The 21,419-nt window shown below is 38.2% G+C and overlaps 1 protein-coding gene across 8 annotated transcripts in view; it reads left to right on the top strand.

Moving 5' to 3' along the window:
• fat3a (FAT atypical cadherin 3a) overlaps positions 1-21,419 on the top strand; it is a 207,761-nt gene that overhangs the window by 95,836 nt on the left and 90,506 nt on the right. For all 8 annotated transcript variants that reach the window (XM_086034902.1, XM_086034900.1, XM_086034897.1 and 5 more), the window contains exon 4: positions 16,839-17,162. In XM_086034902.1, the coding sequence (XP_085891028.1) occupies positions 16,839-17,162 (324 nt within the window). The remainder of the gene's footprint in view (positions 1-16,838; positions 17,163-21,419) is intronic.

The raw sequence follows: 21,419 nt of genomic DNA, 5'->3' as shown, positions 1-21,419 counted from the left end.
GAAGCACAGAGGAAGATGAAATGGGGACACACACTTGCATGCGTACAAGATGCTGTATATGTAAACAACTAATATCTGGCTTACCGCTGATGTTCTTTTATTTCTGTTGTGTGTGTGTGTGTGGGGGGGGTGCGTGTGCGTGTGTGGGGTGGTGGCTGGGGGTGTGTTTGGGTGGGTGTGTGTGTGCATGTTTGAACATATTATTTGAAATACGAGTGTTTTGAGTTACAAACGCGGTGCTTGAACGAACCAAACTTCTCAAAGCACTATACTGTATCTAATTTAAAACTGGTTGGTAATGAAGGGGATGCTTTCTTGAATACAATCTTAGTGAGATTTGTTTGATTGTAATTTTTACTTGTTTTGAATGTGCTGATTTTTATATCAATTTATCATAGCAATCAGTGTGCCTCACTGATTGGACACTAATACATGACACTAACCACATACTGCACGTCACTGTGTTGTACACCATGTGAGTTATTTTTGTAGTTATCCGAAGTCCTTAATTTTTGTTTGTATTGGTGTGCAATTAAAATGACCAGAATCCAGAATGATTTCAGAAATGCTGCAGTTAAGAAAGTTGGAGTAATGCAGTTGTATGAGGATGTTATGACATACGTAAACAGGCTTGACCATGGATGAGTGCAGTGCTGTCTTGAGTGTGGGCCAGTGGGAGAAAGCGGAAGGAGGAGTAATTGTGCTACACTCACAGTCTAAGGTCCTTTGAGTGAGCACTTGCAACTAAATTAAGCGCACTGAAATAACTCATTAAACCAACGTAGGCATTTTGTCTATTGTTTTCGGAGACTAGTGAGACATAATTGCAGCACATCCTAACCCGACTGAAAAGTGTCAAAACAAAATTATTGTGAATATTACAATTGTGAACCTATATATACAAATATTAGACCTGTCAAGAGATTTAAAAAATCGAGAGATTAATTAATTATGATCTGTAATTAATTGATCTAAATAATCTATTTTTTAATCTCACTTAAAAATTGCTAAGAAAAGCCCCAACCCCCCCCCCCCCCATTGTCTGTATGCATGTATCTGTATTTATGGTGTCTTGTTTTCAATTACTTGTAGATAATAGATGGATAGATGGATGGATGGATAGTCATTTGCCACCTTGAGGAACTGTTTTTCACATTTACCAGCCAAGTCCCTTGTTTATGTTTTCACGACGATCAGTGCAAAATGAATTGAAGTTCCACTCACCATCAATAAAGTGTCCAGTCACCCCCAAAATAACTGTGGTTGTGAGTTGAGGTCCAGTGATCTGCAGTTATAGCAAATTTGTACGAAGTCCCCCCCTACCCCAAAACATCAAACTTTCCTTTCTTTTCACGTCATACATCTTGCTGATTTTAGTCTTCACTACAGTCCTGCATGGTGGTTTGTATGATGGGTCGATGGTTTTTGCAATACCTCAATGACTCCCTTGTCTCCAACTATGTTGATCGGCCTGCAGTTCATCGCTATTCACTTTGCAAGAACATTCATCAGCCTGTCGGTTGCAGACTTGCTAATACACGGGCTGTTCTCGAGTGTAGTTTGGCGAAGAGCTTTACAATGGCTCGCTACATTTGTGTCTTCGTTGCTATCATTAGCTGTAGCTTTAGTTGCGGCTGGCTCGCATTCATGTGGTAGGCTTGAGCTGCTTCTTAGGTAAGCAAAGTCCTTCTTACAAAGAAGGCATATCACTCTGCCTTTATCAATCGTGCTGTCAGGGCATTTTTTTCTTTTAAATTTACCATTCATCAAACCAACAACTCTCACATGCTCCTCCATTTTCACGTCCTCTCTCTGCTCCTGAACTTGCCCTCCCACCTACAATCAGAGCCTATCAGGTTATGCCCAACACAATGACAGCCAATCAGTGTCCACTTGTGTGTGCGTGCGTGTGTGTGTGTGTGTGTGGGGGGGTGTGTGTGTGTGTGTGTGTGTGTGTGTGTGTGACATTGACCATTCTTTTTTACACCCCCAACAACTCAAGCACAAGCCCTATGCATAGAAATGGAACTCATCATCATACAGAGACAGTAAAATTAGAGATTAAAAATTAGATTAATGCGATTAAAAAAATGAACGCTTTAACTCTGACTAATTAATTGATCACAATGAATGCACTAATGTGACACCTTTAAAAATTAGATACCGGTAATGTGACTAAACAGACTTATTGGTTTGCCAGGTAGAAGACAATCCCACTTGAAGCTCTTCTGTAACCCATGCACCATCACTATACTGGTCTCCATGCCCTTACTGTCTGCTTTGCAAGGTAAAAGGAAAACATTTTTTTTCAGGTGCAAAGACTCAAACTTCACATATTGTAAATCCTATGCAACCATGTAATATGCGCCTAGTCCCTGTGGACATGGAGCAAATCCTGAATATAAATTTAACCAAGAAGAAATATCCTATCTTTGATCAAACATCATACGGACACACACACATGCACACACACAGTGCAGAGGCCACATTTCCTATGCTGAGTAGCAGAACAACATTGGTAATTATAGCTTGTGGCTGCCCTCGCTGCGGGATAGCCAACACATACATCCATCCCCACTTGTACATTTTGTGCTCGTATGGCAATGTTGAATGTTAAAACTCCCCCTCAACATACTGTGATATCCAGTGTGTACAATACTTTGTCTGTATTCTATATGAGCACCGACAATCCTGTTGACTTCTGACATCTCACCAACAACAGACATATGTTGTATCTGGGTTTTGTTGTTAACTTATATAACTTTAAGTTACTTAACAACTTAATATGCACTTATTGGAAATTGAACTAATTATGAAAAAATACAGGACGTAAGAAAAAAAAATACCACAACAAACATGTAGAGGACACAAAAAAATCCTATTAACAGACAAAAGGTAAAAGTAAAGTTCAATTAGATCTTTTCAGTCACCATAATCAACTGAACAACCCATGAGAGGATAATATTAACAATACTGAACCTTTGAGTCATGAAGCTATTTATTTATTCATAGGATGCCACATTCACAATTGTATCTCGGCTGCTGCCAGTGCTGGGTTATAAACTGGAATGATGTCATTAGCTGGGTTTTCATTGCCCTCAGAAAAGTGCAAAATTGAGCAATAGCAAACCGGTAATGGAAAAATACATTTCGAAAAACCTCGCAAATATCGTGAAAAAAGTTTTTACGCTTTTATGAGGTGGTTTTTGAGACGTGTCGAAAAAGAGTATATCGCAAAAGTGAAATGGAAACAAATTTTTTGCTTTTCCACTCGTCATATTTCCTTGATTCCATATGACAATGCCTCCAGCAGAGTGGAGGGTGCAGAGAGCACTGTCCCGCGGCCCCGGGGGAAGCGGCGGGGTCTGGGCAGGGGAGCGCCACCGTCATCCAAGCTTTTCAAGGCCGACCCGGAGCTGGTCACGGCTCCAGCTTGGCTTTTACGTCCTGTTGCGAGTCTTGAAAGAATATTTCATGAGATTAACAAGATATTGCGAGAAGGGGCGTTATGATAATGATGCCTCAGAAGCGAAACACTCTTCAGTGGAAACACCTACAAGTCATAATTGTACTTCACCGAATTTGTAGAAATAACGCTTTTATTTAGCAAAAAACGTGAATGGAAACACAGCCATTATATTTGAAAAAAAAAAGGATAAACTTCTGAATATATTGACCTCAGAAAACTCCATTAGCAGAGCTGGGCATTTTACAAAAAATTTCCGGTGCATTTATCATCTTTCGCCTGCAGTTGGGGTACCCTTCCGCCGTCTTTCTATCCGCCATTTTGTGGACCAAATGGTAATCTTCTCTAGGTCGGTCCGTCCATCATTGCAAAAGGGCTTCTTTAGCCTTTCCATCTACAAACGTCGACCAACTTGGCCCGCGGCCAAAGGGAAACGGAAGCCTCGCCGCGGCCATTGAAGCCTCACCGTGAAAATAGACAATAGACTATTACATAGATAGGAAAAATGGGCTTCTGACTATGCTTATTCCGTCTATTTTCCCGTCAAGTTTCCCGTCTATCATTTATCGCCTACAAAATGGCCGTCCGTCATAGGTGGACAGTCGGATTGTTTACTACTACCAATGAATATATTCGTCAAGCATGTTTTTTATTGGCATGGAAGAGTTTCGCTCTGGTTGTCTTTGAAATTCAAGCTTGTACAAAACTGCAATGACAAACAGATGTTAGTAGACTGCAGCGTCGTGTTACTTTGTATTTGAGATCAGAGCTAGACATAAAATTAAAAGGATGAATCTCAGCTTGTCCTGTCGATTATGAGAGAAATTGCAACACATTGGTAGTCACACATGTTTAAGCACCAAACACAGTATGTATTATGTATGGTAGAAACAGATGTGATGTATGGTGTGTGTCACGGTAGGTAGTAGAAAGTGTGTGTCATGATTGTGAGAAAAGATGACGCAGTTCACACTATCAATGGTGAATGCCATACGAAAAAGTCACTGACATTTATCTTGTGTCAGCGGTGAGTCATAGGAGGACATGGGCTGTCTGAATCTACGTCCTTCCAAAATGCTTTCACTATGACTTTGTAACTTCATTAGTATTCACACACACACACACACACACACACGCACGCACACCCCTACACACACATACACACACACACACACACTGTCCATGCGTTAAGGTTATTTACAGTGGCGCATACGTCAATCCATCAGTCATCATGCGGTCATTATTTCAGGCCTGCCCAGTACATCCGAGTCGTCGGCAACAGCCAATTGTCGCCAAGAACGTACTTACCGGTACTACGTCACACACGCCGCACATTGAGGCATGCAGACCATAAAAAAATATCAACAACAACAAAACAGTGTTGTATACCTTTCTGTCCCAGACCGTAATGACATTGTCCCCTATTGTTTTTATTTCAACATTCACCGCACTGTGTGTGTGTGTGTGTGTGTGTGTGTGTGTGTGTGTGTGTGTGTGGATTGTTTTTATTAATTTTTTTCTGTATTTGGCTGCGTGTCTACTTTGTTTGGTGCCTGTGTGTGACATAGTACATTCTCGTTGCCGATTGGCTATTGCCATCGAGGGACAGACTAGGCCCACGTGGGCCAGCCTGAAATAATGACAAAACGCTGACTGACGGATTGACGTGCCCACCCACTGGTTATTTTTAGGGGTGTCAAATTAGTGCAATAATTGCAATCAATTAATTACAGTCACAGTTAAAGCATTTTTTTTTAATCGCACTAATCAAATTTTTAATCTCTAACTTTACTGTTTCTGTATGATGCGGAGATCCATTTCGATGCAAGGTGTAAAAAAACAATGGTCGGTGTCACACCACTGATTGGCTCTCAATGTGTTTGGCATAACCTGATCGGTTCTATTGTAGGTGGGAGGGAATGTTCAGGATCAGAGAGAAGATGTGAAAATTGGGGAGCATGTGAGAGTTGTTGGTCGGATGAATGGTAAATTGAATTGGTAATTGAAAAAAAAGATACACACCATGAATACAGATACATGCATACAGACAAGTCTGGGCTTTTTCCCAGCAATTTTTAAGTGAGATTAAAAAATAGATTAATTAGATCAATTAATTACAGATCATATTTACTTAATCTCTCTTTTTTTTTTTAAATCTCTTGACAGCCCTCGTTATTTTACATAAAAATAAGTCCACACTGTTTGCGCATGTGTGCCCTAAATGAACGGCTAACCAGACTGTGGCTGCAATATCCAGACAAAAATATTGTGTAGAATTTTCTCGTCGTAATTTAGGTTTCTTCCATTGTGTGTCTTGCTGGATGTATGTGGTCTTCAGGTATTATTCAGTGCTGTGGGAAAACACCAATTAGGACTCACAGCCGACCACTAGAGTAGCTTCAGTGCCAGCAAACCCCAGAGGGGAGCAGATTAGGCACATGTGGAGCCCGTGGAGGGTGTCAACACTGTGGGAAGATATAGTCAGGTGCGGTAAACAGCAAGCGTGTCTGTATTTTTCTCAGCAAATAACACAACTGACTGGACTGATTCATTTCTTTGACATCAAGCATAGGTCTGTTTCTATTGTCATTTTGGCCCGAATGCTATTGACCAGCAGTAAAAATTAAATGCGTTCCTATATGTCCCTTACTGTCCCTTTCACAAAAGTGTGTCAGGGTGTGAATATAACATAGCTCACTCTCTGGATAAACTTCACAAACAATGGAGAAAAGGCCAAATTGAATGTTAGGCTATACTATCCATCCATCCATTCATTTTCTATACCACCTGTCCTCATCAGAGACACGGGTGAGCTGGAGCCCATCCCTGCTGACTTTGGGCATGGATTGGTCGTCAGCCCATCACAGGACATACAGTATATTGACAAGTGACCATTCACTCTCATGCAAACCAATGGTCAATTTAGAGACTTGAGTTAGCCTACCATCAAGCCTGTCACGATAACAAATATTTCCGTAGGATAAATTGTCCCAGAGACTATCACGATAAAAGATAGTATCATTGTTGTTTTTTTGTTGTTGCTGTTTGTGTTTGGTTTAATGCCACCGATATATTGGTGATGTTAGAGCAAACATAATTTAAGTACCTTTAAGTGCAATTATCTTTCAATCTTCAAGGATATTGATTGGACATTTGCATTGAAATGTAGAACAATATAATATTTTAGGTTAAAAAAAACATAAATAAAAATGACTTAAGCCCTTAAAAGAAAAGACTTCAACAAATATTAACACCGCACATACAACCATTTACGGTGTATCTGTAGTGGCAGAGTAAAATGAGATGTGTTATCTCTTTCACAATGTCCTCTTTTACTTGGTTGTACAAGAACGGAATGGATGTTGGAGAAATCAATTTGTAATTGTTGGCAATTTGTACGTCGGAATTTCCCACCGATCGGATTTACCACTTTTTTTAAACTAAAATTACTATTCTCGAGATAAGCGCGGACCATTGAGAAAGTTTCGTTGGGTGGTGGGTGTCTTTTGGCGTTGCGGTTGAGCGAGAGGGGGGAGAGAGAGTGACCTGCGTGAGGAGCAGCAAAACAAGTGAAGCAATTTGATAATGCAGTCTGGTTTTGGACAATATCACATTTTGAAGTGGTGTACAATAGCCAGTGTATTAGAATAAACATAGTTACACTGCTGTTTTAATCAATCAAATGAAGTACACTGTATGATGGGTATGTCTGCCAGTTATCAGATAAGCACACATAACAAAAGCAACAGTCTGTTTGGGAACAATAGCTGACAAGCAATGAAAGGATATGGGAATTAGAACCATTTTATTCTAGGTGGATGTGGAAGCCAATTAATGAGGCAAGGATATAATGCTGCTCACAACATTCTGGACACACAGATACGTTTTCTAATGACAGATAGTTTGACAGGTATGAAGGGAACCATTGCTTTAGCTCCCTTTTCCAACCAAATGAGTGTCAGATGCAGTTGATACTGACATCACTCATCAGATTCCCCATCGAATTTGCAGTTATCAACAACTGTAGTGAGGTTCCGTCAACATTGTGACAGACTGCGTGTTTACATTGCTCTAAGCCTTTGAAATGTGGTACTGATATTTGTCTATGTTGTGTGCAGTTTCAGAATATACGTTTGATTGATTGTACATATATTATTTATTCTAGTTAAATGTGTATCAGTGCTTTTTGAGTAGATGTTGACTAATACATTACATCTTTTGTATTTTTTAACAACATTTTTCAACTCGCAATACATGCAACTATTAGCCTCCAAATACAACTCACTCTCCCCCCATAGACACACAGGAGGCTCCACACCATTCCCAACTGTAGTCGCCCCACCCATCCTCCAGGGTGACAATAGTTTGGGATTTTTTGTTACAGGTTTATTTTATTTGTCAAATTCAGTTAGTTTTAATTAGTTCTTTGGAACGTTTTTTTTGTTTGTTTATTTCCTTTTTTAAAGTTGTTTTAGGATTCTTTCACAAAATCAGGGATGTTTGTCAGGTACAAGTTAAAAAAACAAAAAAAAAACTTACTACAAGTGGACTATCCACAAATCATATAAAGTTACTTTGTAACCGTACACAAAATTTGAAGTACAATAAATGCCATGCATAACACTGCTCTGAAGGTCAGATGCATCACAATGTAGAAAAAAAAACATTCATGAGGCACATGCTGTATGGGTTTCCTTTTAATGACGTAACCTTCTGTCCATCACTGTAAGCAGTGAAGCAGCAGTCAAGGAGTCCAAGCATGATTTGTAATTGTATGAGTAAGTTGCAGGAGGAGGAAAAAGAGAGAGGAAAAGAGCCTCTGCGGGATTAAGGCTTTATAGCCAACCTTTTTTGGGGGGTCAGTTACAGTTACAGTCAGCATTAAACATTCATTTCAACAATAAAAAGTTTGTTGATTGCTCACCGTTCGTCGTCATCGTCTAAGCAGACTCTATTTCATATTTTGTCTTTTCCCTCTTACAAGAGGCCGTTTGGTGAATTTGCTAACTGACAGCTGACTTTAAAGCATTTAGGCTGTTTGTCAGCTAGTGTTAGTGAGTGTGTGTGTAGCACTTGTGCATTTGTTATATTTTAGGATAGACTTGTGACCGTGCTCCCAGCCTCATTTTTAGTCAAATAATTCCACACGATTGAAGCAATGCTGCTAGGTTGTTGCACAGACCCAGCACACTCATGGCCTGTTTGTTTCTGTAAGGCATCTGTGTTGTCAATGCCAAAACGCGTGATTGCTTTTAATCAACTTTAATCTCTAACCATCTTTGCAGAATGGTAAAGTTGATGCTTTGACTAATCAATTAATCAGTTTAACCCCTGGTGAGAGGTTGGCTAGGTGGCCAATAGGTGTTGGGTTTTGTTGGGTGGGTGTAGTCGGAGATGTATGTATGGATGGATGAACAATGTATTGGTTAATCTGCCGTTGTGACCAGCAAGTTTATGCACAATGTCCATCCCCACTCTGTTCCACACAATACTTCTCTTCACAAGATGAGACTGCCTAAATCAGGGGCAACCCGCGGCTCCAGAGCTGCATGCGGCTCTTTCATCCTTATGTTGCAGCTCTGTGTGGCTTGGGAAAATAAATTGATTGAAGTGCATGTTATTTGTCTCAAAAACATGCATCATGTCTTCTTATATATATATATATATATATATATATATATATATATATATATATATATATATATATATATATATATATATACATACATATATCTACATTTATATATATATATATATATATATATATATATATATATATATATATATATATATACATACATATATCTACATTTATATATATATATATATATATATATATATATATACATACATATATCTACATTTATATATATATATATATATATATATATATATATATCATTGTTGAAAGTGGCTAAGTATACACTTTTGAATGGGAAACAATTTATGAAAATTAAATTTGCATAGCTTTATAACTTTTTTTTTTTTACTGGGCTGGGCTTTGAGGAGGCATACCTGTCAAGTTGTAAACTTTCAGCGTAATTTGTACAGGTGGAAACACCTTTTCAAACATGTACGCCGCCGTACATTGCTGATTTCTGTTCACGTGACAGCAGCCATTCGCAAATCGTGTGTAATATATAAGATTATATACAGATATCTAAGGGCAAACTACAACATTCTTAAGATTCAGTACACCCTGGGGTTATTATATGGACTTTTACATTATTCTGACTAACATTCTATGACATTATATTGTATTAAATGGTGAACATTCGCCGGCCATTGTAGCCTGGTCATCCTGGAAAGGGGGTTCACCCATCTGCGGTTTCTTATTTTTCCCCAGATATACATATATTTTTCCTTGCCATCGTGTGGAGGTTAAAATTAGGGAATGCCATTAATATTTGTCAACTGTGGCTATGTGAAGACTCTTATGTGGTTAAGGGCTATATTCTGCACTGTGTTGTTGCTCTTTGAAAGGGATCCAGCAGCTAGGTTTGGAACCGAGAAAAGATAGTCTTCTTGTATTTACGTGCTAACCTTTGCTGTCTTGACTTCCCTCAGTCACACTGCTAAGAAATTGTGGCCTAATGGTTATTGTGTTCCTGCTGTTATGGTAATTTGCTTAGAGTGATTGGGCCTGTCCGACCTATTGGCTTCTCACATCTAGACAACTCTCTCTTGCCAAACTGCACCAGGATGACTACAAAACTAATTTACTAATTAAAATATTATTCTTTATGAAAAATGATGTGTATATATATATATATATATATATATATATATATATATATATATATATATATATATATATATATTAGTGCTGGCAAACAATTTTTTAAACTAATTAATTGCAATGTTTTAATTTTAATTAATCATTTTTTCAACTCCAATTTTTTACAAAGCATGTAACCGATATTTACGAGAGTAATATCTTGGAATCAATATGGAAAAAAATTAAAAGTATATTTCGATTCAAAGACTGTTCAAATGGCTCTCTTTGATCCTTGAGTATGATTGTTTTCCTATAAAATATAACTGTTGAACAATACACTAAAGACTTACAACTAATATGATATTTGATATTTGCCTTGCAAAATTCGCAAATTATTTAGGATTTCGCAATGAGCCATCAAGCAAATTTTAAAAGTAAAACTACATAAAATCCTTCTTTGTGACAGTGAACTCTCCTCTAAGAAGCGAGTAAATTTTTTTAATGTGATATATAATTTAAAATAATCTCCATGGGTAACGCTTTAACTTTGACAGCTTTAACTATATCAGGGTTCGCCACATCGCCAATGACCAGTTAAAATGGGGAATGACGTGATAAATACTTCCCATATTTGCCACTCCGGTGTAGGACCAACTTGTCCGTTAAAATTGCCCCCGCAAAACCGCGTCAAAATCCATGGCTACAAACTTGGCCCATTTTTACCTCGACAATGTGCAGTTAGCCAACAGGCTATGCCTACAATCTGAAAAAAAACATGTTCTCTGAACTTTTAATGTGTTTTATATCATTTGGGATACAATGTCCCTGCCATGTGCACGCATGCACGGCGCACATAAAACGACAACACAAAAGATAAAAGTGATGCCGTGGCTAACTATCATTAAGTGAGGCTAGGAGATTTTTATTCTGTTTAGCCACATTGGCTAAAGTAAATGAATGAATAACGATTGGGTCTTTGTGTGCGTGTGTGTGTGTGTGTGTGTGTGTGTGTGTGAATTGATGCCCAATGCAACAAGTCTCTTCCAATATACATTTTTACAATATATTTTTTACTTAATTTTGTATGTACATACCTACTATTAAATAGAATTGCATTAATGTGTTGCATTTTGCGACTCTGAAACAGTATGCAAAAATTGACACTGTAAAGATACTGTAATATAGTGGGGGTTTTGTCAAACACTTTATCATGACCTTACATCATCACATCTTACATGAGTATCACTGAAAACACAAATAGACATTATACATTTGTGTATAGAGTTTGCTCTACCGCAGCTATAAAATGAAATGTGCTTCCCTGAAGAAACATTAAAGATGAGACAATTATGGCTCATTGAGACCTACTCATTTGGACATTATTAAAGGCTGATTACGAAAGCAACTTCACTACACTGGTGCTTTTATACGTAAATACTGTATTTGAGCATGTTGTATGGACATGCCAGTCAGTGTTTTTCAATGTGAGGCATCCCCCTTCTGAAGACACAGCACTACACTGTGTAAGTGCCTGTGTATCGAATTCCAAATGTCTTCCACTCCCATGGATTAGTGCAAATGCTAATCACTTCCTTAATTAATCCTCACCTAATTCCCAATTAAGATTGAGACTCACTTTGTCTGGTTTGCTGAAATGTACTTCCTCGGATATCGCAGGGCACCCAGGACAGTCAGACAGCTTCACACATTAGCTGAGCCTGAAGCCTAAGACTGAAAAACGTTCATTCGTTTTATTCAGGGCATTTAGTGGTATTCAACTCATCGTTCATTGCTGTGATTGTTGAAAATTGAATTAAACGGTGTCTGTGACTTCATCTTCAAGCTTCATTTAATTGTTTTATTACCCCAAGATAACACGGTTTAAAGTCATCGAACGACATGCTTCTACAGTGTTTAAATACATTAGGCCACTTTCATAAAACACTGTCTAGTATTTTTAAGTGATCTACTACAGACTCTTTCTATTTTAGTGAGCTCTCAGTGTTTTACTCTCGTGAACAGAAGTTAAGAATTTCAAACTGAATTTACCTTTTCATGCACACTTTTGAGCATGTTCATTGAGCTACTCTGTGAAATCAAATATTTATCAAACATAACATTCAACCAAACTAAAACCAATATTTTTCTGTTCAGTAATGCAACTCAATAATTACAATCCAGCAATAATAATGTGCTTTACACATTTTTTGTATAATAGCACAGGGAAAAAAAACATACAAATGCTGTTAATGCACAAAACACACACTGCTTTTTGCTCCAATAAATTTATTTAATACTCAATATTTTTAATGTATATTTTGTGTTTCATAAACGACTCAAATACGTCAGACAATTAGTTGACTTGTTGAAAGATAAAGCGTCACCATACTGTGGAATCATTTAAATTTTTTATCATCATAATGTCTAAATAAATAATAAAATCTGATGAATAATGATGTTTTTTTTTAATATTCTGAGAAGTATTATAAATTCTAGCAAATTGTTGAGATTACTGTAATTAGAACTGAAAAAAAAAATCTAAATCAAACTTGTAATTGTTTTAATCTAGCCTACAGATGTGCTTTGGAATTGCCATAAAAAAACTTTTTTTTTTGCTATTACTTACAGTGTAGTGAAGTCAAATGGCAGCAAGGACGAAGGGGGGAATGAATGGTAAAATACAGTCAAGAGAACAAAGAAGAGTATAACAGTGGTCGACGAGTTAGGACGGCTGCCTCACAGTTCAGGGGTTGCCTGCGTGGGTTTTCTCCACCTACTCCGGTTTTTGTCCACATTCCAAAAACATGCATAGTAGTTTAATTGAAGCCTCTAACTAGCTAACTGTCTGTGAATGTGAGTGTGAATAATTGTCTATGTGCCCTGTGGTTGGCTGGCGATGAGTTCAAGTGTGTTCCATGCCTCTCGCCCAAAGTCAGTTGTGATAGGCTCTGTTTTTTTGCTTTGAATGACAGTCAAAGCTTAATGAGTTATTCATTGAACCCCACATTGCCAGTGTATGTTTTTCTTCAAAAATGACCGTATAATGGGAGAGTCATTCAACATAACCATCAAAGCTGACAACACAACTGAAGAAATTGGTACTGCAAGAATGTCTTTGCATGGTCATTGAAACTGATATTGTCTCTGTAAAAATTAATAAATAAAAATCCCTCGTAGGAAATCCCTCAGTTACCCCAGCTGTGGAAATACATACAATATAGTACATACATACAAAAATAGTGAGACAATTTTACAAACTAACAATGAGGAAAATATGGACTGGAGTGCGTAGAAATCTAGGGCACTTTTGTTAGTATAATGCAAAACAGGTGTTACTTGTCTAAATCTTTTAGTAAATGATATCTTCCTCTCCACACACATTGACATTCATACTCTATGTAGGATTCGTAGACATTAATAGTTTCTGTAATACTCCCTTGTAATGTTTTTTTTTTTTCCACTGGAGGAAGTCGAGCTGAAAAATGTTGTCTAAATATATTATGAGCTGCTCCATTAAAGCATGAGAGCAAATGGAAGGCCTGAGAGCTTTACACTTACATGCAGTGTGTGTTTGTGTATGGCCTGCAAGAACACATGTAATTGTCTAGCAGGATTACTCGTAGTCTATAGTGATAGTTGAAGGGAATCATGAAGTCAGATGTGAAAAATAAAAGTAGTATTACCCTTTACGTTAGCTTTTACAAAGCACTTGCATACATCTGACAGATGTTCAGCTTAAAGGCAATGAAGACTGGTGATACATACAAGCAGTGACACATGCAAGCCGCCGAATACACACGCGCCGAGGTTAGAGGTTGCGGTAGCTTTGACAAAACATCTTCTGCGGTATCACGGGGTTATACATAAATGACGACATGAAAAGGATGATTCATGCAAAAAAGTATTTAGTTTGACTGTTACATTCTTTTGCTTCCATTGTAAACCCAGCTGCAGTAAACAAGCAGAAGTGGAGGCAGAGGAAGTCAAAAACGTTTTAATCACTCACGTCACATAGGAGGCAGTCAAATAAAAAATGAAAATCAATGAAATTGAAAAAATAACAGAACAGTATACTGTAAGTTAGCCATATACATCAACGGCACATGAATGTGAACAGCTTGAGATAGAGAGGAAAGAGGAGCTAGTCTAAGTCTAGGCACCAATAGCTAAGGGATGATTCAGGACAACATACATGACTTGGTTCCACGAAACCGGTGTAGTTGGGATGACAAGTGAATAAAGTGGGATGGATGCACACCCCCCAGGAGCTCCATCATAAATAATGTCTTGAAGATGAGTGACTCTGACAGATGGAGGTCTGCTCGACCGAAATTGCTAGAATCCACACTGAGAGGTGGTGCTCGTGCTATAGTTTCTTTTGAGTTGAGCATTTTACAATGCAAGTTGATGTACATCATTCTCCTATAACTATTCATTTGAAGGTGGGGGAGAGTGACACCGACATTATGATGAATGTGCTTGATTAAGGATGCGATGATTGTGACTTTCTGGGATAATAATAATGTAGAAAATAGACACAACATGGGAATTTTAACTGGAAACACTCTACCGCGGCAGTAGATTGATTTAGCAGTTTGTTGGCCCCATTTGCTGCCACGGAATGTCTAATGTGCACAACACAGATGCAGTTTTATGTAGTTGGACCCGCATTTTACATCTCAGCATGGGCCATAATTGGATCAAACTGTGCTTTCATAAGACCTGTTTAATTGAAAGTATCAGAAATACAGAAGAAAAGGAAAACAATATTAATTTCATGTTTTTATAATATTATATTGGGGCATTCTCCAGCAAATATGTACAATATGAAAAATAAATAAATAAATAAAAAAAATAAAAGCTTCCTTCCAGAATGAGAGCATTGCATCACAACTGGAATATTGTACAAATATTTGAACTGATTATCTTGGGGAAGCTTGTTTTATTTCCCCCACTGAAAGTTGTGAGCATCGTATTGTATGTATACTAAGAGGAGTAGGTCCCGTGCAGTGGTTCAGAAAAATGTGGAACTGTACTCCCAAAAATGGCAGTGAAAATGTTCTCCCAATCCACACACATCCAGCGTTGTCCTCAATGTCCAGTTAACACCAGGCCTGAGTAGGTCAAGTAAAATTACTACATATTTCTCATGTAGACATTAGAAACAATTATAGCAATACTGTGTAATGATCATACAATTACTGTACATACTCATTGTCATAGTCTTATCAAACCACACTCGTCAGAACAGGATGGTAAATATCGCTCTGCGAACAGCCGTTAGGACAGAAAAGAAAAATCAGAATGTATCTTATTTGTGTGAAAAAAAAAAAGATTCCATTACACGACTACTATTGAATCCGGTCGGAATTATTTATATCCAAGCTATATATGTATGTATATATATATATATATATATATATATATATATATATATATATATATATATATATATATATATATATATATATATATATATGCGTGTGTGTGTGTGTTTTATTTACATTTAATTAGTGACCTGGATTACACCAACACTTTGACTATACAGCAAAACGGAGAATCCAGTATTAATACCAATAAAAAATGCCAGTATTAATTTGTACTCACAAATAACAGCTCCTCAACTGTTTTGGATTTTACCATTTTTGTTTTGTTTTGCACAACCTCTCTCCAGCCTTTGAAAACACCCTTTTAGATGGTAACAAAGTAAATTGGGAGAGAGTCATTTTTTTCCCTTCTCAGTGAGTTGTTGTTATTGTACCCAATTTCCTTAGAATACGTTAAACATCTCACTGTTGAATAAAATACATGATGAAAATGTGATCTTTTGTTAAAGCAACCTAACTTATTCAAAGTGCGATATACGAGGCAGTGCTGCCTGAGGATGGAACACACACGTTTACGCTGGGTTGAAATAAGTTCGATCTACAGCTGGGCAGAACATCCGCATTGCCAACCAAGCCGCCCGCACCTTCTTTTGTAAGGATTCCCAGGACTGTAGTGTAGTGTACGCAGCTGTAACACTTTCCAAACTGAAGTTTACAAATTTCGATATTTTTGCCCACTCCGGTTTCCTCCCACATTCCAAAACAATGCATGGTAGGTTGATTGGACACTCTAAATTGCCCATAGATGCGATTGTGAGTGAGAATGTTTGTCTGTCTCTGTGTGCCCTGCGATTTGCCGGCAACCAATTCGGGGTGTCCCCCGCCCACTGCCCGTTGACAGCTGGGATAGGCTCCAGCACTCCTGCGCCCCTGGTGAGGATAAGCGGTATAGATAATGGATGGTTGGATGGATATTCTTGCCCAACACTGAGCTGACCACGATTTTATTAAAAAAAAATAAAACATTTGAATGGAGCCGCTGCCTGAGGGGTTCATGTAGTTGTCAAAGCATACGAAACAATCTGAAGCATTTCCCGAAGCAGTCATGTGGTACAACAGCCAGCGAGGCTTCGGACATCATCATTTTCAGATCCTCCCGTAAATGAAATAAGCCTCGATACACGCTTTGCGGAAATGCCCCCTCGGCACGTCTTGTAACATCACTAAGGAAGAGTAACAAGAATATACCTCTCAGGTTAAACGTTGCAGTCTTGCTTTATCATAAAATATTGTGTTCTGACTTTCACATTTTATCTTCCTTCAACAGGGGTGATCTACACCATAGACATGCTAGATCGCGAGACCAAGGACTCCTATTGGCTAACAGTGTATGCCAGTGACCATGGTGCGGTCCCTCAGTTTGCCACGATTGAAGTATTCATCCAAGTGGAGGACGTAAACGACAATGCCCCGCTGACGTCTGAGCCGCTGTACCGACCATCAATACCAGAGAACTCTCCCCGGGATGTTTCTGTAGTCCAGATCCAAGCCCAGGATCCTGATGCGACATTACACTCATCGACTGATCGGCTCAACTACCGCATCATCAGTGGGAACCCGCAGAATTTCTTCATCATCAACCCCCGAACTGGTCAGTAACTGTTTTGCCTTAATTACTTTCTAAATGTAGCATTTGTCGAAGAGGAATGTGTTGAATTTTCCACAAGCCATGATTTGATTTGACAGACATCTCTTATCTTTCTCCAAGGCCAGTAATGACTGACACATATTGAAACAATTTTCCACCCACGTACGCAGTATGTCCATCTTCGTATTAAAAAAGAATGTGATTAATTTCAAAAGATTGGCACATGTACAGTTTGCTCACTTAAGGCCATAATTACACTATGTCACTGTAGAGAATCATCTGACAAAACACAGTCTTTAGTGGTGTTGTACCAAAACTAAGATACAAATCAAGTGTCTCTAGCAGCAAAAAGGTCTGAACGAGAAAAAAAAAAGAGTTTACAAATGGATGGATCAGGTGAGGCGTTGATTGCTGAAACAGAAAGAAATGAGCTGTCTTTCTGTAACTCAAACATGATGAAGCTGATTGTAGCTTGCTTCCCATTTACCAGTTTCCTCCATTTATTTATTATTCATATTTCCTCTATTTGTCCTGCATCAGCACAGGCTTATGTGAACAGTTCCATGATTTACATAAGCGGAATTTTAATTAGAGACATGGAATAAATTATTGTAAGAGATTATTCTGTTTTTACAGAACCAAAGTAGTCGGGAATAAAGTACTAGGACTAAGAGTGGAAAAAATAAAAATAAAAGCCACAATTTATGTGACTAAATAGTACAGAATCTGATTGAATAGAGAAGAGAAAGAATATCACAGAAACAGAGTGTCGCCTAGTGATGAAGAATGTGAATTAAACTTCCGTACATCCATACATCCATTATCATCCGCTTATCCTCACGAGGGTCGCGGGCATGCTGGAGCCTACCTCAGCTGTCTTTGGGCAGTAGGCGGGGTACACCCTGAACTGGTTGCCAGCCAATCGCAAGGGCACACAAAGACAAACAAACATCCGCACTCACAATCTCACCTAGGGGCAATTTAGAGTGTCCAATCAACCTACCATGCGTGTTTTTGGAATGTGGGAGGTAACCAGAGTTCCCGGAGAAACCCACGCAGGCACGGGGAGAACATGCAAACTCCACAAGGAAGGCCAGGGCCGGATTCGGACCCGCGACCTTTGCACTGTGAGGCGAACATGCTAACCAGTCGACCAACGTGCCATTCTCTTCCGTACATGTTTAACAAATGAACAAAATACTCGGGCCGACATTTGCTTGGCGTAAATAATGGCAAATCTTAATTTTCATGCTAGGGCAAGTCTAGTTTACCGTGATTGGGAATTTGACCATAGACAAAAGTTTAGACCAGGTGAAACCAAGTCTAAGTTGTGGCACAGGTGTAACGCGATTTTATCCAGGAGCTGGCATACCGATTCTGCACTCCGCTGATATGTGTTGTGGATATCATCGTTTTTGTGTGTGTGTGTGTGTGTGTATATGTGTATTATGGATGTCAAAGTTAAAGCGTTAACTATTGAAATTAATTTGGATTTTATAACGCATTAGAAAAATTAACTCCGTTAACTCAGTTTTATTTACTTATTGTGGCAGCTGATCTCTTCTCACTTTGCAGCGGAATTTTGAGGAGTGTCACTGTCGCAGAGACGGACTTTTACGTAGTTTTACTTTAAACAATATTACGCCGGATCATTGGAGAAATCCTAAATAATTCTCGTACTTTGCAAAGTCAAATTCAAATACCACATTAGTTGTACGTCTTTGGTGTATTGTTCAACAGTTGTATTTTACAGGAAGAGAATCGTATTAAAGGACACAAAGAAAGCTATTAGAAGAGTCTTTGAATCAAAATATACTTTTATTTAATTTTTTTACATCAATTCCAATAGTTTACTCAAGTAAATATCGGCTCGAAGCTTAGTAAAAAACAGTAGTTGAAAAATATGATTAATCGCAATTAATTAATTTCTATATATATATATATATATATATATATATATATATATATATATATATATATATATATATATATATATATATATATATCCCCGCGTACACTGCGGTCTCCTGTTTGGGAACATTCTGGCTTTCCTGTTCCCCTTCGCCAATGGGGAAAGGTGCGTGGATGAATCCGAAAGGTGTGCCGACATTGCTACATGAGATGGGCGGCTATGTTGCGGCTAGCACGTCTAACATACGACATCATCCGACTGTGAATGTTTCTCAAACGAGGGAGCAAAAACGTTCAACTTAAACAGCGAGATTTATCATATTGTAGCGTCTTCCAGGAACATGCCGTCAGACGTAGTTTAATAATCACGTTTTTATTCATCCAAAATACAACTGCTCACGCTCTTCTTTCTCCGCTGCTTCACTCGCTTGCCGTACGGTGCATTCATGAACCTCGGAAAAATCACAACTCGGCAACACACAAATCCGACCACAACCCAATTCGTTACAATATGCTGTTGAACATTCAAAGATTTCAATGCCTAAAAAGTGTAAACAATTTCATAAAAACTTTTTAAAGTTACTGTATTTATTCATTATCAAAAGAGTTTTAATATAGTTAGCAATAATTGTAACTGTTATTGTATGTATTTCTTTTTATCACAAAAAGTGTATACATGTACTGTAATGACAACTTGTGTTTAACTTGAATACTTAAGTTTGTCATAGGCTGTTGCTGCTGAGTGTTTGAAGATTTCATTGCCTTAATAATTTAAAAAATCAAGAGATCTTTATTGTTAGTGTATTTTTTATTCTGGTGTAATATCTTAGAGTATCACCCGAATGGTTCGCTATTACTTATTTTTTCTAAAAAATGTACCATTTACCTGTCATCTTTTAAAAAAAAATCTGTTTTTTTGGTACCGAAAATATACCGAACCGAAGTTTCCAAGAAACTGAACCGAAATGTGATTTAGCGTATCGTTACACCCCTATATATATATATATATATATATATATATATATATATATATATATATATATATATATATATATATATATATATATATATATATATATGTATATATAACGACTATATATGACGTTGACTGGTTAGCACGTGCGCCTCACAGTTCAGAGGTCGTGGGTTCGATCCCGTGTGGAGTTTGCATGTTCTCCCCGTGCCTGCGTGGGTTTTCTCCGGGTACTCCGGTTTCCTCACACATTCCAAAAACATGCATGGTAAGTTGATTGGAGTCTCTAAATTGCCCGTAGGTGTGATTGTGAGAGCGGATGTTTGTTTGTCTCTGTGTGCCCTGCGATTGGCTGGCAACCATTTCAGGGTGTTCCCTGCCTACTGCCCGAAGACAGCTGGGATAGGCTCCAGCACGCCCCGCGACCCTTGTGAGGATAAGCGGTATCGATAATGGATGGATGGATGGATATATATATACATATATATATATATGTAACGTTTTTGTATTCGAACCGTTTCGGTGCGGGCTTCACGGTTCGGTGCACGCTGTCATACGCCGAATACATCTGATGCGAGGGTTTCTGGCGGTGGTGATGCGTTTGGAGCGGTGGGACGCGCAGCGAAGCACCGGAAATCCGTCCATTCGCCCCATTTGTCACGTATTAAACAAGTCATCTGTTTTGCCATTCCGCCTCGCGGCAGCCAATCAGCATCAGGTATACTACGTCACACACAGCCAAACAGCGTCCTGTTCACTCGGCAGCTTCTTTTTTTTTTTTTTACAGTTGTTGAGCTTTACCAAGACAACAATATTGTTAGCATTAGCATAGTGTGTCGAGCATTTGATTGCGATGTTGAAAAATGCTGTCGTAATCTATCACCAAGCAAAGCCCCTCCCCTCTCCGCTGTGCGCGAATGAACAGCTGCAGCAACCAAGCGATCGCCACATTTGACCATGATCACAAGAGCCGTGGTGGAGCACAAGCTGTCCTCTGCTGCTCTTATAATGAAGTTACTAGTTGGCAAATGCTACCTGACTTTATCTGCAACATTATTCTATCCATACAAGAAAGGGTGTTTTCCTGTGTTTAATCTTTTTTATTATTATTATTATTTATAAACAACCCTAATGCGCACGTTTTTATTTTATATTGTGCTTTTATAACAGAGAATGTTTTTTGCTTTATAGCAAATTGAATTGTAACTTGCTCTCTGTTCAAACTAAAAAAAAAGTCTTATGCATTTGAGACTTATTGCTGTACCGATCCGTGACTTTTGTGAACCGTTACACCATATATATATATATATATATATATATATATATATATATATACACACACAAGACTTAGCCAATATATGTGGTGCAAAAGCATG

The sequence above is a fragment of the Filicampus tigris genome, chromosome 7 (assembly GCF_054856515.1).
Source record: "Filicampus tigris isolate MCC_2025a chromosome 7, RoL_Ftig_1.0, whole genome shotgun sequence".
In the NCBI taxonomy this organism is placed as follows: domain Eukaryota; kingdom Metazoa; phylum Chordata; class Actinopteri; order Syngnathiformes; family Syngnathidae; genus Filicampus; species Filicampus tigris.
This window is presented reverse-complemented; position numbering and strand designations above follow the sequence as displayed.